We start from the raw sequence: 27,933 nt of genomic DNA on the forward strand, positions 1-27,933 counted from the left end.
GCCTAGCCAGCGGAATGATGGGATCGCCCCTTGGCGATGCCCAGTGTTGGCCAGGAGGGACCAAGCCTCCAGTCTGGGGGTGCTGAGGGGCATGGCTGCCGAGGCTGTGAAGCTGCGGAGGGGGAGGAAAGCTAGTGCCCGGGGAGCTGCCCCATCAGGAGCGGGTGGAGCTGGGCTTTGCCCTGAGGTGATAGGAGGCACTGAAGGACTCTGGGCGGCCAGGAGATGTAAAGGCTACTCTTGAGTCAGGTGGGGGGAGAGTTGAAAGGAGATGAGGTGAGAGGAAGATGACGCTGTCCTGGAATTCGGGGGGGGGGGGGGGGGCAGTTAGCACCCAGGCAGCAGAGCGGAGGCTAAGGGCTCTTGCAGGGAAAAGTCACAGGACGGGGCCAGGATGTCACCAGCAGCACTGGTAGGTTGGTTTACGAAGGAATCAAGGCAAGTGCTACCAGAGGCTGAGGAAGCCTTGGATCCTGGGCAGAGCCTAGGACCCGGCGGGGGGGCCTGCTCCCCACTGCCGCCTCTGTCTCCCCGTCCCTGTCCCCATCCCTGTCTGAATCTTCCAGGCTGGGAGGTGCCTTGACAAGGGAGGTTGAGCCTCTTGCATTGAAATCTCAACCTCGTGCTTTCAACTTGGCCTCCAGTCTGGGCAGGTGGGTGGCGGTCAGTCCCACGTGGGGAGCTGCTGGCAGTGCCTGGCCAGGCTCATCCCCACGAGTGGAGGAGGTACTCGTAGCTGAGGAAGGTGACGGCATTGACAGGAAAGGCGCGGGCACTGTTGATGGTCAGCCCCCGGAAGAAGACCCCCAGCCCTTCCTGCCGGGCACTGGTCACCATGCAGTCCAGCAGCCCCTGGTATTCCCTCTGCTCCAGCCCAGCCATCTGCATCCGGGACTTGACCACGTCCAAGGGGGTGGCTGTCACCCAGGAGGTGATGCCTGCAAAGCCCCCTGCCACCAGCACTGTGGTTGAACCTGGGGCAGAGGGAGCCCGGGGCAGGGTCAGACCGAGGAACACCCTCCCCTGCCCTTGTCTTCCCACATCCTCCAGGATGAACCAGCTCCCCGCCCCTCTCCTCTCTGCCCCCCACCCTCTCACCACTTCACTTACTGGGGTTCTGGCCATCTGGTGTGACCTGGCGACACAGCCATTCATAAGTGACAAAGTAGATTCCCAGTGTGGGGGTGTCTCTCAGTGTCAGAGCCCAGGCTCCCCGGAACAGCCCCCGGGGCCCCTCCTCCTGGAAGATGGAGGCTGCACAGTGCACAGGCCCCTGGTACCGGGGTCGAGGGCCCCCAGTCCGTGCCCTTGGTTCTGTCTGGTTTTGTAGCCGAACTTTGATGAGGTCAAAAGGGGCCAAGCAGTAGGCCTGTAGGAAAGGAAGTGTGAAGGCCCTGGCGGGGGTGGGGCTCTTTGGGGGGCTTTGAGCAGGGCCAGCTTATGTTAAGAAGAGGAAAGCAGTAGGCAGAGAGGGCAGCATCTCCCTACAGAACCTCACACTGGAAGCTGGAGATGGGCCAGGACCACCTCTTAGCATCAGGCCCCTCTCCTCAGGCAACAGCACCCAACCTACCAGGCACAGGCCTGGAGCTCGGGGACAAGCCTGGGTTGTTTTTCTAGGCCTAGGAAAATCCTCTCCAAACCCGGGACTGAGCAGTGTCTGCAGTGACTGGGTCTGAAGACAGGGGTCAGTCTGTGCCCACGCAACAGCAAAGCACTGGCGCCCCACACCAGAGTTCAGGAGGTCACCTCGTTGGTGTTGGGGGTCTCAGCTTCATAGAGTCTCCCTCCCCCACCTCCTGCAGGACACCTGAGTGGGGCAAGCGCTGGGACAGCTCTTCCTGCCTCTCACAAACCCCCAACTACTGATGTCCCAACAGAATGGCTGGCAGGGTGAGATCTGCAGGTCCCAGAACTCTTATCACCTGGCTGAGGCAAACGGGACACAGATTTGGGGTGGTGTCGGGACCCAGGCTGTGTGCTGGGAGGACATGGAGGGAGGTTGGGGGCAGGAACTAGGGTGGGTAATGGATTCACCTAGGTCAGTATCAGCTGTTCAGGTGAGGTCATAGCAGAGGTTAGCATAGCATTTGGGGGCTTATGTGTTCTGTGTGTGTTTGTTGTTTGTTTTGTGGAAGGTAAAAGAGCTCAGTCCCTCAGTCCTGGAGATGGCTGATGGCAGAGGAGGCTGGTGTTGGCTCTGGCAGTGATCTTTAGAGGGCGGCAGGCCAAGTTTGCTGGCTTCCTCCCCTGCAAGAGGGCCCTCCCTATGAGATGGAGCCCTGATGTTACCCTCTGGAGCCCACTGGCAGTGCCAACCTGAGAGCTTCTCCAGGGGGTGTGCTCCTGATCCCTAGGCTCCTGGGGGCTGAGGAGATGGCTGGACCTAAGGTAGGGTGGCAGGTAGAGGCTGATTTCCCTCCCCTTCCCATCCCATGCACAGGGGCACTGTGTGATGGGATCAGCCTTAGCCAGCCCAAAGCAACTTCTGTGCCCAGCAGAGGCTGTCAGTCCTGCCCTGTGCTAACCAGTCACTGCCTACATCTTCCTGCCGACCTCCACACTGGGCCATGCTTACTGCTCCAAGGCTGAAGCCATGGGCTCAACGGCAAACCCGGGCTCCAGTTGGTCCCTGGATCCAGTCCCATTGTGACCCCACAGTCCCCAGTACTGTCATCTGTCCCACTTTCCAAAGAGCTGGCCTGGCCGGGCCTAAGTCAGGCTACTTGGCCTGGGGCCTGTCCTCTCCCTTGTTTTCGGGGGGGGGGGGGGGGGGCAGGTCCCGGGTTTGGGAAATGTGCAGGCATGCGTCCTGCATCAGAAGGGGCGGAAGAAAAACCAGGCCCTTTTGGGGTCTCATGAATTATTAATTCACTGCAGTGAGCCAGCTGACTCTGTCCTTTGTCCTTGCTCTCTGCCCCTTGAATTCTGTCAAGAGCATCAGGGCAGATGCCAAACAGAGGGTAAGCTGGCAGGGTGTGGGGCAGAAGCAGACACACAGCCCTCTGCCTCTGTGCTCAGACCCCTCTCAGCGGGGACTCCCCTCAGTGCCTGGAGTCCCCCCTTCCCTCCACCCCACCCCTCAAAAGTGCAGGTACTTAGTGATGATAACAAAGACCAAAACCAAATGATCGGAGTTACTTAATGATTAATACGCTGGACCTCTCCCAGCGAGCTCCATGGACTGGGCCCTGTGAGGCACACAGCCACCCGGGCAAAGAGGCTGAGAGGGCAGGCACTGCTTCTCTATGGTGTCCTCTCGGCACCCTCTGCCCCACCACACCCCCACACTAAGCTCTTTGCTTTTTGCCCCCTCTGATCCTGGCCCTCCCTCCAGGCCACAGCTCAGCCAGGCCAGGTGGTTGCCAGCAGCAGGACCTGCCCGTTTCCCACAGCTCCTCACACTTGGATGGGGACAGCCATGGTCTGCAGCTGTGGGTCACCAGATGGGCCTGGGAGGGGAAGGACTGAACTGACCATCACTGCGTCCATGTGTGTGCGCATGCGTGCGTGCCTGTGCACCCCCCCTCATGCCACTCTGACCTGCAGGAACCCCCCGGTGCAGCCAGCTATGAAGACATGTGTGTAGCTGGGGGGCTGGAGGCGCCGTTCATGGTGGGAGGTGGCCGTGAGCGCCAGCAGGGCGTTGCTGTAGACCCCGAACAGGACTGAGTTGACCACGGCTATGCTGGCTATGGGGAAGCTCATCCCCTTGAAGAAGCCCAGGATCTGCAGGGAGAGGACGCCACTAGAGTGGGGGGGGAGCAGTGGGGGGGGAGCTTTGCCCTCCCAGTCCTGGCCAGGCCTCCTCTAGCGGGAAACCAGCCAGAGGTGGAGGTGGCGAGACTGGGACAGCCTCAGTACCACCCTTGAGGCGCTAAGCTCCCACCCAGCCCCTGCGTGGAGAGGAGGAAGCCCAGATGCCTCCCACCCCAAAACCCCACAGAGGCAGGCCACGCACCGACTCATGGCGGTAAGTCTTCACCATGCAGTCGACGATGCCGCGGTATGTGGTCTGGGTCTGCAGCCGCACCTGGACGGGAAGGACAGAGCGGGTGGGCAGGCCGGGCTTGGCCAGCCCAGCGCAGCCCGTGCTCTGCCCCTCTGCGCAGGATTCCTGAGGGGCAGGAGAGGCAGGAAGGAGCCTCTGGCAGCCAGGCCCTGCTCTTGGGGTATCCCAACGTTTGGTTCAGGTGACATCTTTCATTCTTTGAGTGCCTCCCCTAGACTCACCTTTACAGTGTCAAAGGGGTGTCCCAGGACCAAGCCCAGAGCTCCTGTGGTGACAAGAAGGTGCTATGAGTGAGGCCCTTCATGCCAGGCTGAGGAAGCAAATCTGCCGAGAGGAAGGGGACTGAGGCCAGGGGACAGGGCAGGGCCTTCTACCAGCCTCCAAGGAGACTCCAGCTGGCCCCCGTGGGCCCCCATCCACATGAGACACTGGGCTACGAAAGCATGGGGACAAGGGGACAACCAGAGGGAGCCCAACCCTGCCTGGAGGACACAGCTGCATAGTGGAGGAGCCAACCACAGATACAGGGTGTCTTCACTGGGAACCCACACCTAAGGGTCCTGCTGGCTTCTCTAGCCATGGGCTCTGGAAGAGTCTCCATCGCTCCTGCCTCCCTGACAGCTTTTCTCCTTCCTTCCATCAACTCACAACCACTGTCTAGTTGGGGGCCTTGGTCCAGGCCAGGCCCTGCCCTATGGGCACTCTTCCCTCCGGTCAGCCGGCAGTGCAGAGCCCGGGGTCCTTAGGGGAGTCTCGCTGGCACTAGGAAAGGAGGGTCCAGCCCCCAGCCATCTCCCCACCTCCTGGCCTTGCCCTCTGTAGCAAGGACTGGTCCTGGAGCCTTGGGAGAGGTCGCAAGTTCAGAATGTCCCTCTATTTCTCCTAAGGGAAGTGCCACCCAGAAGCTGAGCTGGCCCACAGCACAGCAGGCCTCAGGGTCTGGGCATCGGTTCATTGCTACGTAGCGCAGAGGTTCAAAGGGGAATGCAGGACAGCAGGTGAGGTCAAAGGTGAGCTTTTCTCTGAGCCCCACACGCCAGGCTTTGAGAGTGGGGCTCAGACTTGGAGAACAGGGCTCCAGATGCAGGTGCTGTGGGTGCAGCAGGGAGAGCACTCACCTTGGCTCCCCCTCTCGGCAGGTGTCAGGAAGCACGGCCTTGGGACACAGCAGCACCCTGCCACCTGTGCCACCTGTCCTTTTCCCTCAGACAACTCCCAGCAGGCCCTGGGACCGCTGGCTCTGGGCCCCCTGGGGGAACCATAGAGGGAACTCAGCTCCCTCTATGTCACCCACCCTCCCCAGGAAGTCACCCACCATTGGTGGTGATGAGATAGAAGGAAGAAAAAGTTCTCACCAGAGATCCAGCCAGCCACAAACTCCTCCACAGGCATTGTCCCGCCAGGTGGGAACTGGTGGCTCCACAGAGACTCAGTGAAAGTGTGTGAAAATGTAACCCTACCCTCTCCCTTCCAGACCCAGACTGATAACCTCCCACTAATGTTTAACCCTGGGTGGAGGTGAGCGGTGGCCCAGTGCCCAGACCTTGGACATCAGGAGAGGGGAGTGAGCCAGCTTGGGTGGCCCTGCCTGACTGGAGGACGTGTGCAGTGTGAAATCTCATGGGGCAGGGATGAGGGCCCCGGTGACCTGTCAGTCAGCGATGGCTTTGAAATGTGACCAGGACTGGCAGCCAGGCCAAGGCCCCTGGTTGGGCCCCTCCAGGCTGCTGCAGTCAGCTCGGGGTTAATTAGCCTGCTGGGGGCAAGGCCCTGCCTGCCCAGCCTGGCCCACACTCGGTTAGTCCCCACAGCCCTGCCAGATGGCAGAGGCTGAGGCTGGGAGGTGGAGCATGGCCACCAGGGGGCAGGCACGGCCCCAGCTCTTCCCCAGCCCGGGGAAACCACCCAGCTGACAGGGTGGGAACCACCCCAGGAGTGAGTCACCGGCCTGGAGCCAGGCCTTCTCCCAGAGTTGTTTACTGCTCCCCACTGAGTCATCAACCGCCTCCTATGGCCTCTTCCTGAGCCTCTCTTCCAGGGCAGAGCCGGGGATTTTGTGTGTAAAGGGTGCCGTACCTCTGCTTTGGAGTGATGAGGCTTTGACTGCCCTTTCTCTTTGGACAACTACAGCCCAAGCTGACAGGGCAGGGACCTGAATCCCTCTCCCTGGAGGATGAGGGACAAGAGGGGACAAAGAGGAGAGGGCTCTTCTTTCGAGGGCACAGAGATCGGGTGCTCAGGAACCACTGCCCATAAAAATCTGTCCTGAGTTCCCCTTTTCCCTCCTACTGCATTAATATTACCTTCAAAACAGAGCTGAATCCTCCCCCACAACCCGAGCCGCCTCCACTGCTGTGGCTCCTCCCAAAGCCACCCTCTGGTCCATCTGGACTCCTGCCCGAATGGCCCCCCTGCCTCCACCCTCGCCCCCTTCCAGCATGTTCTCCACTCAGCAGCTGGAGTGATGCAGTTAACATCTCAGTCAGACCATGTCCCTTCTGCTCCACCCCCTGCAGTGGCCCCGTCCTGCTCAGAGTCGGAACCAGAGTTCTTTCCCCAAGCTCTAGGAGCCCCCACAGCACCTCCCCCTCTTCTCTGGTATCATCTCTGGCCACCCCCTTGCCCACTTTGCTCCCCACCCTGGCCTCCTTATCTGCGTCACAAGGGCTGCTGCCTCCAGGCCTTCGCACTGGCTCCTCCCTCTTCCTGTTGGCCTCCTCTAGCTTGGGTTCTGAGGGCACCCACGAAATGAGCCCACCTGCCCCGCCCGCCCAGCATTCCTGGCCCCTCTTGCTGGCTCTACCTCTTCTTTTCTCCATCACACTCATCACTTCCTGTTGCACGCACCATGTAATTAACCTGACTGGCTGGGCCGGGATCTCTGCTGTTTTGTTTACTAGTGTAAGAAACATTGTGTGGCACAGAGTAGACACTCAACAAATATTCATTGAAATAACGAATGAGTGGACAAGTCAGGGGCAGCACCAGTGGACAGCCCAGCACCAGCCCTGGGTCTCCAGTTCTCTTCCCCCATCTCCAAAGGGCCTCTAAGAATGTAAAGGCCCAACAATATGCCTCCTGCCCCTCCAGATCCCATTGCAACTCTTAGTTTCCCATCAGATGTCCACAGACCAGTCCTGCTCGCCCTTCTCTCCCTCTGCCAAAGCAGATCCCACCCACCCCACTACTCGTGGGGGGACAGGTTCTAGGAAGCAGGGTTTCATCTCTGACATCTTTCCCCTGGAGCTGCCCGGGGCTCCCTGGGCTGCCCCCAAGACCTTCCCAAGCACTGGCCTGTCACAAAGGGCTGGGCTGCAATCCTACTTCTGCTGGTTCTCTCTAGGGTGATGTTGGGCAATCCCTTCTGTGGGCCTCAGGGTCCTTAACGCTTGCAAAAACAGTGGACCAGCCCAGTTGATTGCTGAGTCTAAGGCCTTTTGTCTCTAAAGGCCTGTGAGCTGGCCCCTCACTTCAGAATGGGCCCCACAGTCTTGTCTAATTCCACAGTACCACTCCAGTTCATGGGAGACCAGTTATCCCTCCCCAGAGCCTTACAGGACAGCTTCTCTGATTAGCTCTTCTCCCGTCCTCCAGCAACTTCCACCAGATTAACCATCTGCCTGGCAGAACACAGCTCTGACCTCCTCACTCTCCAGCTCACAACCTCCAAAACATCCTCACTGCCTGCCAAACCCACCACATACCCCTCACCCTGGTACTCACCCCACCATGGGGTGCCACCCACCGTCCCAGCTCACCTGCTGTGCTTTGATTGCCCAGGGCTTCCCTGATGTCCTAACCATGCCCCAGCAACTCCAACTCCCCGGAATGTCTTCAGGAATCTGTCCCTCCTCGCTGGACCTGGGTTCCAGCCTCCTCACCACCACCACATATGCACTGGGCCTCAGATTTGTTATTTGACCTTGTTGATCCTGTTTTCTCATCATAAGATGGAGATATATGCTCAGTGTGCTATAAGGATTAAAGCACCTAGAAGGTCTGGCACATTGTACATGCTCCACAGAGGGCAGCTACTATTACTCTTAGTTCCACTCCCAGGGTCCATGAGGGTGACCTGAGAAAACATGGGAAAGGACCTAGCACACAGTAGGTGCTCAGGAATTGAGGGCCCTTCCCTTCCTGCTTGTGGCATTTTATATTTTTTAAGGCAATCTTGTCATATAGTTGTTGTTTGTTTGTTTGAATATATCTTTTTTTATTTCAGAGAGAGGAAAGGAGAGGGTGAGAGAGAGGTAGAAACATCAATGATGAGAGAGTCATTGATCAGCTGCCTCCTGCACGCCTCCGACTGGGGATCAAGCCTGCAACCCGGGCATGTGCCCTCACCGGGAATCGAACTTCAATCTCCCGGATCCTAGGTCAATGCTCAACCGCTGAGCCATGCCTGGCCTGGCCTGTCGTATAGTTTTAAACGTGTTTCTTCTGGGTTTCTCTCTCTCTTCTCTCACTACACTCCCCAATTAAACCATAACATAGCCCTGGCTGGTGTGGCTCAATTGGTTGAGAGTCATCCCATTCACTGAAAGGTTGCCAGTTTGATTCCCAGTCAGGGCACATGCCCAGGTTGTGAGTTTGATACCCAGTTGGGGGTGCAGGGGCAACCAATAGATGTTTCTCTCTCACATCGATCTTTCTCTCTTCTTCTCCCTTCTTCTCTCTCTAAAATCAATAAAAACATTTTTAACATTTTTAAATATAAAAAAATAACATAAGCTTCCATGTCTCACCCAGGTCTCCATCCCCTACCCTAGCCCAGGCCCTGCACCCAGTAAGCACCCAACAACACTGAACTGCGTTCCCCTTCACTCCAGCAGATTTAGGGAGGCCACCAAGCCAATGTGTCCTAGTCTGAGGGTCACAGAGCTGAGAACCAGGAGGGAGATGCCTATTCCCACTGTGTGCTCTTCTCTCCAGCTCACACCTGAGCTTCCCTGAGTCATCAGTTCAGGCTGGTAAGGAGGACATTGTAATGGGCTCAACTGTGGGGCAGTGTGGGTCCTGGAGAGCAGGCTGAGAACTATTTCAGTTACTGAGGAAACTAGGCCTGGACTAGTAACTGAAGTCACCTTCCAATCCCAGGGAATCAGGGCCTGGTTAACCGCCCCCTCTACCTCCCCCCTCCCCCCTCCCTGCAAACCCCTCCTGGTTCTGCTGATCACCGAGTTCACTGTTGTCACTTGGAACAACCTCTTGTTCTTCTAGCTCAGGAAGGCACCCCACGGACCTGTTTTTCTCCGAGATCCACACCTCAGGCACTCACATGCTGGCGTTGCCAGGACATGTTGGTGACGTAACCCTGGGGACAGGTGGTTTCACACCTGCTTGTCCAGGCCCCAGTGCCTTTTCCAGCCAGGGGAATGCCTCAAGGTCTCCGAGGCTGTGTGTCTAAGAAAACAAGGACTCATGTGACTGCTCCCTGGAAAAACAAGTGTGCCCGGCTGGGTTTCTGGCATATAATTTGAAGGTCCTCGGAGGGCATCTCATTTCACAGATGAGAAAACAGACCCGGAGGGGAAGGGGCTCGTCCAGGATGAGTGAGGACAGAGACCCGGTCTCCTGACCACAGCGAAGAGCCCATCGCCCCTCACAGGCCGGGGCGCTGCAGTACAGGCCGCTGCCTGTGCCCCTTTACCCAGGGCCAGCAGTGTGAAGCCCTGACGGTCCGGCGAAGCATCTCCATTTTACAGGCGAGGGGCACAAGGCTGCCAGAGCTCACGCCCAGACCCCCGACTGCTGGAACCCTCCGCACCCTGTTACAGGCCGGCCCTGTGGCGGCCACTCGCCTTGGTCCCTCGGGCTCGTAGTGCAGCCACACCCGGGAGCGACCAGACTCGCCCGGTGTGGCCCGCAGGTCCAGAGCATGCGCAGGACCGCGAGGGGCACCTGAGCCCGCGGGCCCAGGCAGGGCGCGTGCGTGGCGGCCCCGGGCTCCCATTGGCTCCCGCGGGCCGGGAGGCGGGGCCGTGCGGCGCCGCGCGTCCTCTGCCTCTGCTTCCGCGTCGCAGCCCCGGGAGCCGGAGCGGGGAACGGGAGTCCGGGGGCTGGCGGAGCCCGGACCGGAGCCGAGGGGCAGAGCCAGGCAGCAGCCTGGGCTGAGGCGGCTGGCGCTGCGTCCCTGCGAGGTGAGAGCGCGGCCATGCCGCGCGCGGGCCCCGCTACGACGAGATTGCGCGGTGCCCTCCTGGGTTGGCCGGGGAGCCGCCCCGTCGCGACCGTCACGGCCTCACCCCTCCCACCAACCCTGACCTGAAAGTTGGCCGAGGGCCCCCCACCCCGCTAGTCTGCACACCAGTGCCTCCAGCCACCTTTGTTCACTTTCGCACATCAGCCCGGGTCCCCTCAGTGACAGCTTGTGGCACGCCCCAGCCCCCCAGCCCGGACCCCCAGTAACTGCGCTTTCTCTTTCCCTCCGCAGATGGACGGGGCAGAAGGCAGTGCTGGGCAGCCCGGCCCCGCCGAGCGGTCCCATCGAAGCAGCGTGTCTTCCGTGGGAGCCCGAGGTGGGTCCCTGTCCCCATCTCCCTGCTACACCCTCCTTGGGCCCCCAGACTTCGGGAAGTGGCCCTACCTTCTCATCTCTTTCATTAAAAAGAATCATATGTGTTAATTAAAATGAAGTATGTTGAGATGTGGAAAAGTGACCAATCAGAGGTCTTGGGCTCTGTTACTAGGCTATATAAGTTGGGTACTCTTCTTGAGTCTCCCTTTCCTCATTTGTAAAATGCGCTTGTCACACATAGCTGTGAAATTCAAAAGAAATCTTATGAATGAAAAGTGACACATTCACTTTCTTTGTTGGATTTCTTTCACACAAACACCCTTTTGAAAGCAGGGATCATTATCTTCATTTTATGGGAGGGAAATTGGGCCCTGGAGAGGTTGTCACAGGATACTGGAGCCTTCAGTGCCTCGGTTTTCCCTACCTGAAAAGTGGGTCTGAATCGCATCCTCCTGGAGATTATTTTATGATCTCTCATGAAACTAGCTTGGGGGGAAAAAGAAAGTAGCTTGAGAAAGTCTGTTGGGGAACAGGCTGGTTACCCACAAAGCACCCTCACATGTATTAATGATAAACTGTGCCCTTGCCTTTCACAGGCTTCACCCCATTTGGTTCACAGCCATTCTTTGAGGGAGGGGTATTAGCCTTGCTGTACAGGTGAGGCACTCACACTGACTTGCGGGAGCCAGCCAGCTAGCCAGGAGCCAGGCAAGGGTTGGAATCCCAGTATACTGGCCTCCAAGCTCAGTGCTCCCTCATGGTAGCTGTGGTTCCAGGGATGGATTTGAATCTGGCTGCTCTTCCAAGGGTCTCTCTTGGACTCTGGGTTCCAAATAGGAAATCCCAGAGGCTGTCACAAGGGAATGCTCAGGAATGCTCAATTTATACTTCCCCTGGCCTGACTAAGACTATCCTGAAAGGCCATGGTACTGAGTTCTGAGGCTTGAAGAGTCCTAAGGAAGCTGAGCCCTGGATCTTGCTTTGCCCTGGGGTGGCCTTGAATTCTTAGTTCTCGGCTTAGCCAGAGAGAGAGACAGCAACTTGCCCTAGGGTAATAGTGGGTCACCAGCCTGATACGCTAACTGCGGTAATCTCACGATGGATTCAGCCTATCTGCCTCAGTCCCCACCAATGGGATGTTCTCCTTCAGGGAAGAAACACAAAAGAGTCCTGGGGAGTGTTTGGGGGTGCAGTAGCCAGCCCTAATTTGAACCTTTGGGGTTTAGGGTGGGGCTAGGCCAGTCCCTGCGGCAGAGTTGCTGGGTTTCTGAGTGGTTTGAGCCTTTTGAGTAAGTCCTAACAGACAGCACTCTTCATAGGGCCCTTTGAGGATGCTGAGGCTCTGCCTCTGGAGTGTGGCCTTGTTCACCCAAGGGTGTAGAGTGGGGGCTCCAGCCCCAGTTGGGGGTGGAGGATGCCTGATGGCCATGCCTGTGCCTGGGCACTGCATCGAGCTGACCCTGCCTGGCTTCCATTGCAGCAGCTGATGTGCTGGTGTATCTGGCTGATGACACTGTGGTGCCCCTGGCTGTGGAGAACCTGCCATCCCTCAGTGCCCATGAGCTGCACCGCACCATCCGTGAGGTCCTGCAGCTCCCAGACATTGCCCTGGAGACCTTTGCACTCTGGCTAGTCTCCCCTCTGCTGGGTAAGGCTTGTCAGTGAGCCCAGGCGGGAAGATGGGAATGGTGCTGATCAGTGGAGAGGGAGAGGGCAGCTTCCAGAACCTGTGGCCACTGTACATCAGGGGAAGGTGGGACTTGTGTGTGTCCTGAGCTGTCCAGCCTTTCGAGGACCCAGAGCCCTGAGAGGATGCCTGGCTCTTCTGCCCCCACCTCCTTTCTTTCTGCTGGTGGCAGAGGAGGGCCTGAGCCTCAGCAGTCTGGAGCTTGGGGCATCGGGAGGAGCAGGGCTAAAAGACAAGGAGGGAGGTGGTCTGCATCGCTGAGCACGTGGTCTGTTCCGCAACCTGAGCTGGCATTGCGTGAGCAGAATTTTACCCGATCATGCCTCAGCCCTGTCTTGCAGATGACGAAATTGAGGTTTGGAGTGGTGGGACCAGTGAGTGGTAGGACCGAGGTCAGAACGGAAGCCTGGCTGGCCCCCAGCTGACCTCTTTGAACTGCATCTGCTCTTGAGGGCAGGGAGGAGGATGATACTGAGTCCGGAAGCCGCCACCCTTGACGATGAGACTTTTCCTGAGGGTGGGGAAGGCAGGACGAGTGGGAACTCCACTTCTCTGCTAGAAGGTCTCTAGCCCTGCCTGGTTTCTGGCCTGTGACCACCAATGTTTTGCCCTTTCAGGCTGAGGTTCCCAAGGCAGGGATGGAGTGGGAGGGAAGGTGGTGGCTCTCCAGACCCTCAGGCCTGGGAGAGGGTGCTGGGAGTTCCCTGGGCCTCCAGCCTACTGGCTTGGACAGGAAGGGGGTCGGGGAAAGGATGCCCTAACTGGTGCTAGGGCCAGGCATGTTTCCTGAGCTTAAACGTTCTCCTTCCTTGTAGAGAAGTAGGGGCAAAAGGGGGGTGACTGGTCCCTGCGGCCCCTAGTGGTTGGGGTTTGTGCCTCTACCCTGGAGGGGGGATATCAGCTGGCTTGGTGGGAGAGAGAGTGCCTGTCCCCCCCACACCCTGCCCACCCATTGGAGCTTCCTGCCCAGCTGCGCTTTCGCCCACCCTCTTCCTGCTGACTAGTCTCCTCCAGCTGCTCCCACCCAGCTCAGCTGCCCCTCTTTCACCCTCCAGGCTGTTGTTGGTTGGGTCTGTGGGCCCCTTGGTTTGTGGCTTTGAAAAGCTGGGGGTGGCGATTCCTTGTGGCCGGCCCTGCCCCAGGCTCCCTGTTCCTGTAGCTGGACAGCTTGTTTCCTCCTCCCACTTCCTCTACTCCCACTCCCTCCTCATCACATTCCTGCTCCCCCTCAGGGACATGAATGGGTTGCCTGTGTGGCCCTGCTGGCCTGGTCACCCTGGGGTACTGCCTCTTCCAGGAGGAGGGTGGCTAGAGGCCCAGCACTAAGTCAGTGCCCACTTTGTTCCCTCGCTGGGTTCAGGGAGACTGAAAAGCTACTTCAGCTTTGACTCTGCCCCTCAGGACCTTTGCCCCACCCCCACCCCGGAGTGGGTGAAGCACTCGCAGATGCCCCAGGGCTGTGAGGCAGGGAGGGGGCACTGTCTGCCTGAGCCGCCCTTCCTTTGAGCTGGATGTTTGGGTTTGGCCTTCTCAATGCTATTGTCACTATACATGGAACAGGGCTCCAGGGACAGTTGGTCTGTTTGGGTGACAGCTTCCAGGCAGAAAGGCCCCATCTGGAAGTGTGTCAGACCCTGTGGTCAGCGTAGTTCCTTTCTGACAATGGAAGTCCTCTGAGCTGCTGGGCTCCGGGTTAAGGCTGGCCAGGGCTAGGCCATAGGCAGAAGGAAGGTCACCCTTGCCTCAGGTCCACCTCCACAGTGCATCTAGGGGTCATAGCTAGTCAGTTACCTCATTCATCTCACAAGTATGTGTGGAGCCCACACTTCATTCTGTGCAGAGATTTAGATGCTGGGATTACAGTGGGGAGCAGGATCAAAGGTTTCCCTGCCCTCAGGGAACTTGTAGTCTAAAGTGTGGAGCAGGAGGCTCAGTGGGCAGAGCTCTGTTCTGGTTCAGCCACTAACCCTGGTGGCCTTGGGCAGGCACTGTCCTTCTGGGCTTCAGTGAGTCTAGATCGAGAGTGTGCTCAGAGGGTCGGGCAGAGTGGGTGGGGTTGAGGGAGCCCTTTCTGGAGGGGAGAGGGTGCTGCTGCACATGGTATGTTCCCCTCCTGGGGAATGGTGGGGCAGGGGTGGTTACACATGGGTATAGCCAAGGATCTAGGTTGGAAACGAGGGCTGTGGAGCCACTAGGAAATCTGGATCAGAGAAATGATGGGAGAAGAAGGGTGTGAAGAAGCCGAGTGCAGCCCTGGCCGGTGTGGCTCAGTTGGTTAGGCGTCGTCCCGAGCACCCAAAGCTTGTGGGTTTGATTTCTGGTCAGGGCACATGCCCAGGTTTCGGGCTTGATCCCTGGTAAGGGGCATGCAGTAGGCAGCCGATCGATATTTTGCTCTTACATCAATGTTTCCCTCTCCGTTTCTTTCTCTAAAATCAATAGAAAAAAATTAAAGTGGCTTTTACTTAAAGAAGAAGAAGCAGCAGCAGCAGCTGAATGCAGAGGTTGGGTGGAAGGGGCTGTAGGCAGGGAGGGAGGCCACTTTGGAGTCTGTGGCTGCTGTTTTGGGTTATGATGAGGGTCCAGATGGAAGTCCAGAGAACAGAGGCAAGGACCCTTGTCATCAGGTTGGCAGGACAAGGTGCCTGGCCCTTTGGTGGGAAAGGAGAAGAGGGAAGATAAGGCTCAGAAGGCAGGGGTATCTAATTGATAGCGTGGACACTACCTTTGCCCCTTCCTGCTCCCCCTGGCAGCCATCCGCATTCATCACCAGATGATCTTGAAAATGGCCTCAGACTTCTCAAAGGCTATGGACTGCAGTGTACAAGATGAAAATGCTTTGTCATTCCTGGACTGAGCCGTTGAATCCTAGGGCCAGCTGACAGTTCCGGGTTGAGGGACCAACCTGTGGTGAGGGCCCATGGTGACCCAGGGGTACAGCAGTGCTCCTGCCCTGTGGCACTCAGGCTAGTGGGGACATAGGGAGGTGATCAGATAGTGCTAACCTCTGTAAAGTCAACCAAATGGGGTACAGCCTGTGCTGAGCACTGTAGGGAACAGTCAAAGGCTGCCTCTGCTGTGTGACTTTGAACAAGCAACTTAACCTCTCTGAGCCTCTTTTTCTCTATGGATGAAATGGGGAGAGGGGTATTGCAGAGTATACCCCTAAAATGGTTCTGGACACTTAGTACCTGCTCAGCTAACATTGGCTGTGACTGCTGTCACGTTGCTGTTGGTGGGTGGCACTGGTAATTGTGTGTGCCTCAGGGCCACGTGCCTGCTCTTCCTCCCACCTGCACTGGCAGAGGCTGCATGGGCCGCTTCCCTCTCTTCCTGCAGAGGTGCAGCTGAAGCCCAAGCACCAGCCCTACAAGCTGGGCCGCCAGTGGCCAGAGCTGCTGTTGCGCTTCACTGATGCCCCGTTCGATGACGTGGCCACAGGTGAGTGTGTTCCTTTGAGCCCCCATCTCAGGGCCACCTGGGTCTGGAGCACTGACTCCCAGCCCAGCCAGGCCTCCGGTGGCAGATGGAGCTGCCCCTGCTGAGGGGCAGGGCCAGCATCTTCCCCAGGCCCCATTAGCCTCTCCTGGCAGGGAGCCCGGGGTCCCTGAGGGGAGCCTAGGAGAAGGTGGGCTGGGAGGTCAGCGAGCATGTTGAGATAAGCCACACCCCCACTCTCTGGACAACCCTGTGGCTTTCTCTGTCATGGGTGTGTGAGCCTGAGGATTGGGGACTGGCCTGTCAGGAGAGGGCTGGGCAGTGACCCCAGCCTCTCCCCCCAGATGAGCCTTCCCTGCAGTTCCGAAGGAACGTGTTTTTCCCAAAGCGACGGGAGCTCCAGGTGAGGCAGCGAACCCCAGGCAGGTCTGGTGCCCTGTGTTTAGCCTCCCCTTGTCCCTAGACCCCTGGTCACTGGTGCCCTGACTTAGCTGAGCAGCCCCTCCCTGCCTCACAGATCCACGACGAGGAGGTCCTGCGGCTGCTCTATGAGGAGGCCAAGGGCAATGTGCTGGCGGCACGGTACCCATGCGACGTGGAGGACTGCGAGGCCCTGGGCGCCCTGGTGTGCCGCGTGCAGTTCGGGCCTTTCCAGCCTGGCCAGCCTACAGCCTGCACCCTGAGGTGAAGGCCAGCATGACCTGAGGCAGGGTGGGAGAGGTGTCCCAGAATCCTACTTACAATGGTCTTAGGTCTTGCAAGGTCCCAGTCAGGAGGCCTCAGCCCCAGGGCTGGCCCTGACACCGTGTGGCCTAGAGTGAGTCACCCCCCCTCTCTGAGTCTTCTTTTCCTCATCTGCCCTGGGTTGAAGAGGCCGGGCAGGGGAGACTTGGGTGGAGGACATCTGTGAGAGGCGCCCCAGCCCAAGGAGCCCTCGCTTGTGTGTGGATGGAGGTCATCCTTGGGCTGAGGTCAGGAGGGAGCTGGGCGTGTTCATTTGTAGTCAGTCAGGAACTGTGTAGGGCACAAATGATGAAAATGCCACAGCAGCACTGAGAAGGGTGGGCAGTCCCCTGGAGACCCCTCCTGCCGCCCTGCGGTTGGGCCTCCAGGCCAGCACCAGCACCTCAGCCCGCCCTCTGGACCAGCTGCCCTTCCCCCAGCCCTGCTGGGCCCAGGCTGCTTGATCGTCCAGAAGCCCGGCAGGGCCTTTCCCTCGGTGGAAATGACAACTCAGTGATGCTTGTTTAGCATGTGCTAGCGCCCTTCCATGCGAGCAGATGTCAGTGTCCCTAGGTGACACGTGGGGAGCCAAGGCTTGGCGGGGGCGCTTGGTGCTCAAAGGCCAAGGCTCCAGCTGTGGTTTATGCAGAACGGCCAGTGTGTGGCCACATAGTCCCTGGGCTGCCCAGGGTGGGAGGGACATAGTCACGCCCAGATTCTTTCCTCTGTGTGATTGAAAATGTCTTTTCTTTCATGAACCTGAGCCGATGGATTGTAGGTTTTTTTTTTGCATCCCTATTTGGCAGAACAAAACATCAATAGTTCTGGGCCACTTGTACCGTTTTTTGGTTGTGTTCCTAGCTCAGGAATCCAAACCTTCCCTTGCTCGTGACCCAGCTGTCGCTATGAAACGCTCCAGCCGTAGACTGGTTCTGGGGCGGGTTGGGCTCTTCTGTCCGTCTCCCGCCTTCTCCTTCAGGTCCCTTGCCGGTCAGGCATGCTGCGGGGATGACAACAGTAGGGTCCCTTGGCAGCCCATGTCCACCCCCCGCCATGAGCGTGCTCGCGCTAAGGACCTTGGCACCTCTAGCCAGCCCGCAGCCATGGAGCCTCATGCTGAGCATCCGTCTTCCTTCCTCCACAGGGAGCAGCTGGACTCCTTCCTCCCTGCCCACCTGTGTAAGCGGGGCCATGGGCTCTTCGCTGCCCTCCGGGGCCGTGGGGCCAAGGCTGGGCCCAGCGAGCAGGGCCTGCTCAACGCATACCGCAAGGTGAAGGAAGAGGCCAGCGCCAGCGAGCGCGCGGCTTCCCTGAGGACCCACTACCACGCCTACCTCACCAAGTGCCACGAGCTTCCCTACTATGGGTGAGCATTCTCCTGGGCAGCCACAGCGCTGGGGTCTCCTGTCCCACGACATCCCTCACCTTTGCCAGAGTGACCTGCCAGCAAGCCTCTCTCTGCTCCAGCCAAGCTCCATCCTCATGTGAGGTGCACCTCAATGCCAGCACCTCCAGCCCCACGGGTCCAAAGCTGGACACTTGTCCTTCCCTTCCTCGTGTCACAGACCAGGACAGCCTGGACAGGTCCTCTCCTTCCACTTGCACCCGTTACTTGGCCAATAGACCTGCTGACCTTCCCTCAGCCAGTGCTCTCATGCGTGCGGTCACCCTCTAGCTGGGTATTTCTGTCTGCCTGCTGTGCACCGTCAGGTAGGCGCTGGCGACTCCACGGTGAGCAGAGATCATGATCCCTGCTTGGTAGAGCTGCCATTCTAGCGGAGAGAGACAGTAAGCAGTAGAAGTAAAGAAGAGACCGCAGGTGGGCAGGGTCCATAGCCAGGCGACGGGAGGACTGTGTGACACTCCCCTGAAGGGGTGATGTGGCTCAGGCCAGATGGCGATAACACAGGACGTGAGACATGGTCTGAGTCCAGAGGTGTTGAGGGTGGATTTGACAGAATTTGCCCGATGGATGTGCAGTGGAAGAGGTGAAGGAGAGGAGGCAGAGAGGACTCCAGGTTTCTGGCCCAGGCAACTGGAGAATGACGTTGTCATCAGCTGAGATGAGACCGTGCAGTGGAACGGGCCAGGGAAGGTTGGGGGCTTGGCTTTGGACATGTTGGTTTTGAGATGCGCACTAGATACCCAGGTGATTGTTCCGAGTAGGCATTTGGGTTTCTGGGTCTAGAGTTGGGTAGTAACTGGTGAGTCATTAGCGCATGAATGGTGCCTGAAATGGGGGACCCAAAGAGACGGCCAAGGGGGTGAGAGTGGACCAAAAGAGGACCCCAGCCAGCAAGGTGGGAAGGTCTCTACAAGCCAAGCAAAGGGAGGTACCAAGAGGGAGTGACCATCTCATGCTGCTGCTTCAAGGTCAAGTTCGACATGTCCTGTGTGGCTGATAGTTGTCCTTGGCTCCAGCCTCATGGAGGAGGCGGCAGGTGGAGGAGAGTGAGAAGAAGGTTGGAGACAGCGAGTGTAACCAACTCTCTGAAGCATCTGTGCTGTGGAGTGAGCGGTTGTGGGTGCAGGGGGACAGAAGGTTTTTAATTCAGTGACCGGCTAAGTGTGTGCGCTGAGGGATGGCCCAGTAGAGAGTGAAAGCTTCAGATGAGGGTGGGCGAGTGGCCTCCTGGTTGCTTCAGTTTCCCCAGCCCTCAAGTCTGTAGGAGTCTCCCAGGAGCAGGGACAGGCATGGGACAGGCGTGGGGCTGCAGGCAGCGATCGAGGCTGCTGTCGGTAATTGAAGGTGGCGAGCGCTTGTCTTCAGTTCAGTCCCGCTGCCCAGCGCAGGCAGTCACAGAGAGTGGGACGAACTAGGGCTCCGGCTTAACCAAGGGCGAGGGGTGAGGGGCCAGGGCAGCCGCTGGAGTGGGAGAGGATGTGGCCGGGCAGGAGCAAGGCTGGTGGCTCAGTGGGGTGGTGTCCCAAGGCCACTTCACCTCTTCCCTTCTAGTGCCAGGCCCTGCAACTGCTTCCCTGGGCAGCTCCTGCCCCCTCGTGGGCCCCAAGCAGGTGCAGCCTTGACCCCTCTCTGCTGCTGAAGGGGGTCAGTGGGCTCTCGCAGCCCTGATGTGGCCTGGCCACCTCCGGCAGCCGCAGCCTGAGTCCTCAGGCTCCTGATAGTTCCCTGAACATCACCTGCTCTGTCCACACCTGGGTTCACGCTCTTCCCTCTGCCTGTGGTGCCCCCTTCTCTTTGCCACCCAGTTTCATCTCCTGCCTGTTCAAACCCTCCTGTCCTGCATGACCAGCTGAGATGCCACCACCTCCAAGAAGCCTTCCTCTCACCCTCCCCCCCCATTCCTCCCTCCCCTGGAGCGTGTTTCCATTTAACCTTCAGTCACCCGGAAAGGGCCTGGCCAGAGCATTTGCTGGTGGGTGAACCAAAACGCTGAGTCGTCCGTTCTTGGTGCTGGACAAGCTGACACCAGCTCCCCCTCCCCTAGGTGTGCCTTCTTCCACGGCGAGGTTGACAAGCCAGCCCAGGGCTTTTTGCACCGGGGCAGACGGAAGCCAGTGACTATAGCCATCAGTCTGGAGGGTGTACATGTCATCGACAACAGGGAGAAGGTACTTCCACCTCCTCTAGGATGGGACCTGGGCATCTCAGTGGAGGAGAGTGGGGTCCTAACTTAGGCCTTCTGGGTTCCCCTGGCCTTGGGGCAGGGTGGGTAGCCTGTCTGGGAGGACTGAGGGCCCCTCCCTCCATTGGATGTCCCTGGGGCTTCACTGTCATCCTGGGAGCTTTTCTGGGTCAGCCCTGTGTGCTGGGCAAGGGGTGGCCAGGGCAGGGGCTCAGCTAGGGCAAGGAGGCTGCAGCTGGATGTAGCCTCTGGCCGGGGGGAAGCCCGTAGGGGTGGCTGTTCTGCCTTCCAATGGCTGGAGAACAGCTGCTAGTTTTCCCGACGTGCCCACTGCCAGGAGCCCTCCTGGGCTATCTGAGTCCTGCTTCTCATCCTGCGTTGGCTGCCTGTGATGAAGGTGGTGTTGGCAACTGCCCTGGGGGCAACTTCTGGTCATCTCAGAGAGGGATTCCAGCCCCTCCTGGGTGTCTGCGCTGAGGTGCTATCCAGCTGACCTTGTGGAAAACGTTTCCCCTCCCCACTTGTCTCTTCCCCCACATAACTACCCTGGCTGTTGGGCTTGACCCGCTGGTGGGAAGTGCTATGGGTTAGGGTGTCCCAGCCTCCCTGGACCCCGCCCCCTTCCAGGGTCTGATGAAAGCAGGGACTCCTGTCCTTGGGGAAACTCACACAGGAATTTATTTATTTTAAGTGTTTCTTTGTTGATTTCAGAGAGAGGAAGGGAGAGGGAGAGAGAGATACAAACATCAATGATGAGAGTCATCCATCAGCTGCCTCCTGCATGCTCCCCATTGGGGATCAAGCCCGTAACCCGGGCATGTGCCCTGACCGGGAATTGAACCGCAGTCTCCTGGATCATAGGTTGATGCTCAACCGCTGAGCCATGCCAGCTGGGCTCACATAGGAATTTAGACTCAGCCTTGGAGTTAAACATCCAGGAGTCCCCTCCTGGTGGTGCTGGGCCAGGTGAGGTAGGGGAGCAGATGTCTACCTGGGGTCCCAGCTCTGCCTTTCCCCCTGGCCAGCACGTCCTGCTGGGCCTGCGTTTCCAGGAGCTGTCCTGGGACCACACGTGCCCCGAGGAGGAGGAGGAGCCTGTCCTGTGGCTGGAGTTCGATGGGAACAGCGAGGGCATACCAGTCAACAAGCTCCTCAAGATCTACTCCAAGCAGGTTGTGGGTGCTGCCTGCCCTGGGCTGGGGGCTGGGTGGGGGTGGGGGGCAGCTTAAGGATCCCGGCCTATTGAAGGCTCCAGTCTGGCTGGCAAGGAGGTGAGAGGGCTACTGAGGGCCTGGGGACCCGGGGAGCTGACTTCTACTGATCTGGAGCCACCCTGGGGAGTTCGCTGGGTGTGGTCTGGGGCATTCACACACATCAGGTGGCAGCTGTTGGTTGAGGGCTTCCCAGTGCTGTGCGACCACCCCCACCAGCTCCTTCTGTCCTTGAGGCCCCCTGTGAGTTGGCTGCTCTCAGGTGAGGAGCAGGCAAGGAAGGGCTAAGGTCCCTCGGCACCTGTGCCGCTTTCACCTTTATTTATTGTCCAGTTCATTCAGCACCAGGTCTTCCCACCCTGCTCCCAACCTGCCCCTCTCCCCCTCATCATGGAGAGGTGGCCATCTCCCCCCACTCCCCCCACGGCCCAGTCAGGATTGTGTTCTTCTCGCCTGTCCTTTTAGCACCTCTGCAGGTAGACATTGTCCCTGGGACTCCTGTCTCTTAAAACACACATCCCATGTCCCTCCTGCCACTGCCTGGGGTCCCTAGACCCTGCAGAGCCACACAGCTCTCCACACTCTCTGTGCCTCCCTTCTGATCCCTCACCCCTTTGTAGCCAGCCTGCACCCTGCCCTCCCCCTGCTCCCTGCACTCCCCCTGCTCTAAGCCCAGCAGCCTCTGCTTTGCCTGTGCAGTGCACAAGTATCTGCCTGCCTTCTCTGTCTCAGCCTGACTGTGCTCCTGGAGACACCTCTCCTGTCCCCTGACCTCTGGCCTCTTTCCTGTCTTCCTCGCTGGCCCTCCTTTCCTGGGCCTCTCCAGGGACTTCGCTCTCTGCTCATGTACAGGAGTTCTTCCTTCTCACAACTTTGAATACTCCACTTACCCACCTTTACGCTGGGTAATTTCTACTTTACTAGTTTAGAGCTCTTTTTTAAGTAAGTGTTGTATTGAGTTATAATTTACATACAGAAAAGTACCCAAATCCTAAGTGTATAACTCAACAAATATTCCCAAAACAAACCCATGTGACACCTTTCAGATTAGGAAGTAGAACCAGGCCCTCAGGAGACCCCTCAAGCACCCTTCCAGTTCTTTCCCCCACCAAAGGACCCCCTCCATCCTGACTTGATTCACGCCAGAGTCGTCTGGCAGCAGGTTCCCCTGGTGTGTTCCTCCGTCTGGTTTCTGCCACGCAGTGTTGAGCCCCTGAGCTCATCCTTGCTGCACGGAGCAGTGGTTTGATCTTTCATGATGCTCTCTGGTATTCCAGCAGCTGAATTTGCCAGCCTTGACTTTTCTGTCCTATAGCTGATAGACACTGGGTTTCTAGTTTTGGACTGTTGCAAACATTGCTGCTTATTTTGGTTCGCACCCGGGAGCGCAGTAGCGGCATCACAGGGCATGTGCTCAGCTGTAGTGGACACTGCCAGTTTTCCAAAGCAGTCCTACTGTTTGCACTCCGCAGGGGTAGATGAGTGCTCATTGCGTCTCCTCTCCAACACCTAGTATTGTCAGTCTCTTTTTTTTTAAATAGATTTTTAGAGAGAGAGAGGAAGGGGGAGAGAGAGAGTGAAACATCGATTGGCTGCCTCCTGCATGCGCCCCAACCAGGGATCAAACCTGCAACCTGGGCATGTGCCCTGACCTGGAATCGAACTGGGGAACTGGGGACGTTTTGATGCACAGGACAACACCCAGCCAGCTGAGCCACACTGGCCAGGGCTGTCAGTCTCTTTCATTTTAGCCACTCTGATGGGTGAGTAGTGGTATCTCCTTATTATTTTCTTTTGTTTTTAGTCAACTTCATTGAGGTATAGTTTACAATAAAATGCACCCATTTTAAGAGTGAGTTTTGATAACCACCAACCACCACCACAGTCAAGCTATGAAGCAGCTTATTTGCTGTTAGTGCATCTTCCTAGAGGTGAAACGCCTGTTCACATCTTTTTTTTTAAAAGATTTTTATTCTGTTGATTTTAGAGAGAGAGGAACATCAGTGTGAGAGAAAAACACCAATCAATCAGTGCTTCCCACATGCGCCCAGACCAGGGATCAAACCTGCCACTTTTGGGTGTACAGGACAGCGCCCCGACCAGCTGAGCCACACCAGCCAGGGCTGTTCACATCTTTTGCCCATTTTTATTGGCATTATTTCTGTCACCCTCAAATCTCTTTATGGTTTTAATTGGCATTCCCTGTCACCCCCCCAGTGATGGTGCTGAGCACATTCTCTTTCTTTATTTGCCATCTGGAAAGTCCCTTTGTTGAAGTCTTTCACCAATTTTCCTTTGGAGTTGCCTTTTAAAAATTGTTCTGTAGCCCAGCCAGTGTGGCTCAGCAGTTGAGCATCGACCTATGATTCAGGAGATCGAGGTTCCTTTCCCAGTCAGGGCACATGCCTGGGTTGTGGGCTCAATCCCCAGCAGGGGGCGTGCAGGAGGCAGCCAATCAATGACTCTCATCATTGATGTTTCTCTCTCTCTCCCTTTCCCTTCCTCTCTCTGAAATCAATAAATATATATATTTTCTAAAATTGTTTTGTACATTCCTCTTATGATTTCAGACTCATCTCTTCGTCTGCTATTTGATACGTCCCCTTAGCTATCCCAAGAATTTTGCTTTCTCCAGAATGTCATATAAACACGTTTCACAGTGCCTACACATTTACCCAAGAGAAATAAAGATGTATGTCCACACAAAGACTTGTGCTGTAGTGTTCACAGCAGCTTCCTTTGTAATAACCAAAGAATTGGAAACAACACAAATGTCCGTCGGCTGGGAACTGATAGAGAAAGTCGTGGTACAGCCCTGCAGCATGCGCCCTGCATGCAGCTTTGAGACTGGCTGCTTGGGAGCGGCATCCGGGTTGCCTGGTGCGTCGCATTCCTTTTTGCTGTTGAACGGTTGCGTGTGGGTGTACTACAGGTTAGCTCTCCACGGGTTGAAGGATGCTGGGGTGTTTCTAGTTTGGGGATTTTGTGAATAAAGCTGCTGTAAACGTGCACAGGCTTTTGAGGGCCTAGGTCTTCATTTTCCTTGTATAAACGCGTGGGGGGATTGATGGGTTATGTGGTAACATAGGGCCGGCTCACTGCCCTGCACCAGACTTTTCCTAAGTAGCGCTGTTTTGGTTTCCGCCAGCAGCGGCTCAGTTCAGTCGCTCTGCGCTCTGGCCCCACACTTGGCACTGTCGTGTCAGCTTCATTTGTTTGTTTGCCACTCTAATGACTGTATAACAGCGATATGTCATTGTGGCTTTCATTTGCGTTGTCCTGATGACTAATGCTGTTGAGCATCTTTTCATGTGTTTATTTGCTATCCATATGTCTGTTTTGATGGAGTGTCTATTCCAAGTATTAGTCCTTTGTTTATTGAGTTATTTGTTTTTCTTACTGAGTTGTGAGCCTGTTACATAGTCTACATACCAGCCCCTTATCAGATGTGGGTTTTGCAAGTGTGTCCTTTTGGTCTGTCTTGACTTTTTGCTTTCTTAACAGTGTCTTTTGCAGAGTTTTTAAGCCATCGGTTCATTAATTTGTATTTTCTCTATTTATTTGGTCTTTGATTTCTTTCACTAACATTTCATAGTTTTCAGTATATAGATCTTATACATCTTTTATTAGACTTATCCCTAAGTGTTTCTTTTTCTTTTTGGTGCTATGCAGCCTTTTGAGACTGCATAGTACATGGTATGTTTTTAATAACTTCAGTATCCAGTTGTTTATTGTGATATATAAAAATACAGTTAATTTTGTTATCCACACGTCCTTATATCTTACAAGCTTGTTAAACTCACTCACTAGTTCTAGTAGCTTTTTTGTAGATTTTGGGGGATTTTCTCTGTTGACGATGAATTATATCGTCTGTGAATAGGGGCAGGTGTGCCTGACTTTCCAGCCTGCATGCCTCTTCCTTGTCTTGCCTGGTGGCAGTCACTCGGGTCTCCAGGACAGTATTGAGTCAGTGTGAGCAGACATCCTTGACTTGCTCCTGATCTTAGGGAAAAGCATTCAGTCTCGCTCTCAATGTGTGTGCTGTTAGCCGTGGGTTTTTCATAGACGCCCTTCATTAGGTTGAGGCAGTGCCCTTCTGTTCCTGGCTTGCTGAGTTTTATCTTGAATGGCTAGTAAGTTGTGCTGACTGTGGCTAAGTTTCCATGGCAGCCCCCCTGAACCTCAGGAGCATCACTCTGTGTTAGAGGAACTCAGAGGGCGTTCCTCTGTATTTGCAGCTCAGGGCCCTCTGTCCCGCCCGCCGGGCATCCCACTGCCCACTCTCCCTGGGTGGAGAAAAGGAGATGGGTACAGAGAACAGGGCACCGACACTGACACCGATACCTACACTGGCCCGCCCTTCTAGATCATGCAGGGTTTGGGCCTGGGGGAGGGGGGAAGTTGCTTTCAAGAGGCCCCAGGCTGCACTGTGGGTAGGCAGGGGCTGGGTCACAGCTGTCACCAGGGGGCCACCTCCTTGGCCTCTGAACTCACTGCCCTCGGTGGGTTCTCCTCTTGGGAGTCCCTGCTGTCCCTCACTGCAGTAAGGCACAAGGTAGGCACCCTGTGAGCACGCTGCCTGACTGTGGGACACCGCCCACGGCAGCTGTCTGTCTGGATCTGTCAGTCCCCTGACATCCCCGTCTTATTGTGCCCAGTCTGTGGTCACTGACATCTGGTCACTTCTCCTTTTATATTAGCATGTGTTATGTTTCAAATCTGTTGAGAAGGCTTCACTTTTGAAGAATGTGCCAGAGGGAGCCCCCGCCACGGCCTCACTGCTGCCTTCCTCTCCTCGCGCCCCGCAGGTTTCTCCCAGAAAGGCCTGCCTGGGCCCCATTCCTTGTCCTCTCCATACCCCCTGCCCTGCCTGCTCCGGCCCACTGCCTTCCTGCCCTGTCTTCTAACTAGAATGCTTTCTTTCCCACCCGCCTCCCAGACCTGCGACCCCTCACCCACCAGGCCTGGCCTCTAACGTCACCCCACCCACCTGCCCCACCGCTGGCCCACAGAGCACCTGCCCCCACGTCCTTTCTTGTGTGAATGGTATTTGTTCCCTCATATGCCTCCCCACCAGAGAGAGGGCAGGGGACGCCCACCTGGCTCCTCTCGCGCTGCAGGGGATGGGAAGGCTGGGCCTGGGCCCTCACACCCCTCTCCTCCCCAGGCTGAACTGATGAGCAGCCTCATCGAGTACTGTATCGAGCTGAACCAGGCCTCAGAGCCCGCCGTCCCCCAGGACAGTGCCTCCGACCCCGCCTCGGTCCCTGGCTCCTTGCCCCCTCCCACTCAGCGACCCCAGCTGCGGAGACAGGGCAGTGTGGTGTGCAGCCGGATCCAGCACCTCTCCACCATCGACTATGTGGAGGAGGGTGAGTGACCTCTTCATGGTATATACGTCTACATGCACGCATGTGCTTGCACGCGCGCCTGTGCACGTGCTTGCCACGGGAGCTCTGGGCTGAGTTAGCCTCCAGCTGGAGGGACCTGAGAGGAGGGCTGGGTGTGAGCGTCACATCTGAGCTCTGATCAGGAATTGGAAGCCTCTGGGGCCCTGGCGGGAAGAGTCCCAGTCCGTCCCTCCTCACTGCTGCGTCTGCAGATGTGCTCACGCAGGAGCATCCAGATGTGAAAAATAGAGAGAGAGGGAAGGAGGGAGAGGGGCTGAGATAGAACGTCAGCTGCCTCCTGCACTCCCCCTCCTGGTGTCAAGCCCGAAACCCAGGCGTCCCTCCTGCCCTGGCCAGGAATTGAACCAGCGACCTCTTCTTGTATGGGACGACACTCAGTCCAGTGAGCCACACCGGCTGGGCTAGAGTGCCGTTTTTATCACGTCACATCAGAGGTGCGTGATTGACATGACTATGCCTGTTGATGTTGACCTTGATCACCTGGCTTGAAATTTTGAACTTACAAGAGTTCTTTTCGCTGTATTGAGGCTCACCTTCAGCCAGTCATGTATGTTGCAGGTATTTTGTTTCTTTGAAAAGGTTTTAGCAAGAGCTCCTCAGGCACTACCGCTGGCCCAGCATCAAACACAAACCCTGATTTGCCTGTGATTGGGGGGCTGGCAACAATCCCCACCCGCCCATCCTGTCACTAGTGGAAGAGTTGGGGTGCAGGGGGATGAGGCCAGAAAGTTGGCAGGTGTGCAAAGGGGAGCTCAGCCCAAACCAGGCTTCCTGGGCCTGGGCGCCTTCTCCAGGAAGCCCTCTCAGTGTGTTCCCTCCTGCCCCACAGGCGAGCAGATCAAGCCGGTGAAGCCAAAGCGCAGCACGTCCTTCTTCAGCCGGCAGCTCTCCCTGGGCCAGGGGAGCTACACGGCGGTGCAGCCCACCGAGAGCCTAGAGCAGAGCTGAGGAAGCGGTGCCAGCAGGAGAAGGGGGGGGGGTGGGCAGGCTGTGGCCCTCAAGTTGGGGAGGAAGGCTACCTTGCAGCATGGAGCAGTGACTTCTGTGCCTGGGACAGTGCCTGGGCTGTGCAGAGCTGGCTCAGGGATCCCACACAGCCCCTCTCACAGCCTGTCTGCCCTTCCCCTGAACTCTGGGTCCGACTGCCATCTCAGGACCATCTGATCAGGCCCCAGTCTCCTCCTTTCACCCAGTGGTCACCTGTGTGTCCCCTCAAGATGGACAGTGTCCCCTGCACCTAAATCCCCACTGGTCGCTCCCATGGCAGGAGGCCAAGAAGTAGGGCTCGGAACCTGCAGGTCAAGTGTGTGTCTTTGGTCTGTTCCCTGGACTTTGGTGACCACA

General features: G+C 57.1%; 2 protein-coding genes across 4 annotated transcripts; one reads left to right on the top strand and one right to left on the bottom strand.

Moving 5' to 3' along the window:
• Positions 1-705: 705 nt before the first annotated feature.
• Positions 706-5,404, bottom strand: SLC25A45 (solute carrier family 25 member 45). 3 transcript variants are annotated; one of them, XM_087822415.1, is made up of 6 exons: positions 5,368-5,404; positions 4,234-4,277; positions 3,962-4,033; positions 3,544-3,729; positions 1,111-1,369; positions 706-974 (listed from the first exon to the last, which is right to left on the bottom strand). In XM_087822415.1, exons 1-6 carry the CDS (start codon positions 5,402-5,404, stop codon positions 706-708), a joined length of 867 nt encoding a protein of 288 aa, XP_087678541.1. The 3 variants fall into 3 exon arrangements, with proteins under 3 accessions (XP_087678541.1, XP_087678542.1, XP_087678543.1); XM_087822416.1 differs by lacking the exon at positions 3,962-4,033; XM_087822417.1 differs by lacking the exon at positions 3,544-3,729.
• A 4,666-nt stretch (positions 5,405-10,070) lies between these two features.
• On the top strand, positions 10,071-27,537 carry FRMD8 (FERM domain containing 8). Its single transcript, XM_016208414.2, has 11 exons — positions 10,071-10,155; positions 10,449-10,533; positions 12,013-12,180; positions 15,559-15,660; positions 16,002-16,060; positions 16,175-16,341; positions 17,525-17,746; positions 19,830-19,953; positions 20,993-21,139; positions 26,346-26,550; positions 27,419-27,537. The coding sequence occupies exons 2-11, from the start codon at positions 10,449-10,451 to the stop codon at positions 27,535-27,537; spliced, it is 1,398 nt and encodes a 465-aa protein (XP_016063900.2). The 5' UTR covers positions 10,071-10,155.
• Positions 27,538-27,933: the final 396 nt, after the last annotated feature.

This window comes from Miniopterus natalensis, chromosome 11, assembly GCF_054644295.1.
Source record: "Miniopterus natalensis isolate mMinNat1 chromosome 11, mMinNat1.hap1, whole genome shotgun sequence".
Classification (NCBI taxonomy): Eukaryota; Metazoa; Chordata; class Mammalia; order Chiroptera; family Miniopteridae; genus Miniopterus; species Miniopterus natalensis.

Coding starts and splice junctions, on each gene's coding strand:
- FRMD8 (XM_016208414.2), top strand. CDS start 10,449: ATGGACGGGGCAGAAGGCAGTGCTGGGCAGCCCGGCCCCGCCGAGCGG. Junction 12,181..15,558: donor GCTAGTCTCCCCTCTGCTGG/GTAAGGCTTGTC, acceptor CTCTTCCTGCAG/AGGTGCAGCTGAAGCCCAAG. Junction 15,661..16,001: donor GTTCGATGACGTGGCCACAG/GTGAGTGTGTTC, acceptor CTCTCCCCCCAG/ATGAGCCTTCCCTGCAGTTC.
- SLC25A45 (XM_087822415.1), bottom strand. CDS start 5,404: ATGCCTGTGGAGGAGTTTGTGGCTGGCTGGATCTCTG. Junction 4,034..4,233: donor ACCCCTTTGACACTGTAAAG/GTGAGTCTAGGG, acceptor CTTCCCGTCCAG/GTGCGGCTGCAGACCCAGAC. Junction 1,370..3,543: donor GCACCGGGGGGTTCCTGCAG/GTCAGAGTGGCA, acceptor CCTTTCCTACAG/GCCTACTGCTTGGCCCCTTT.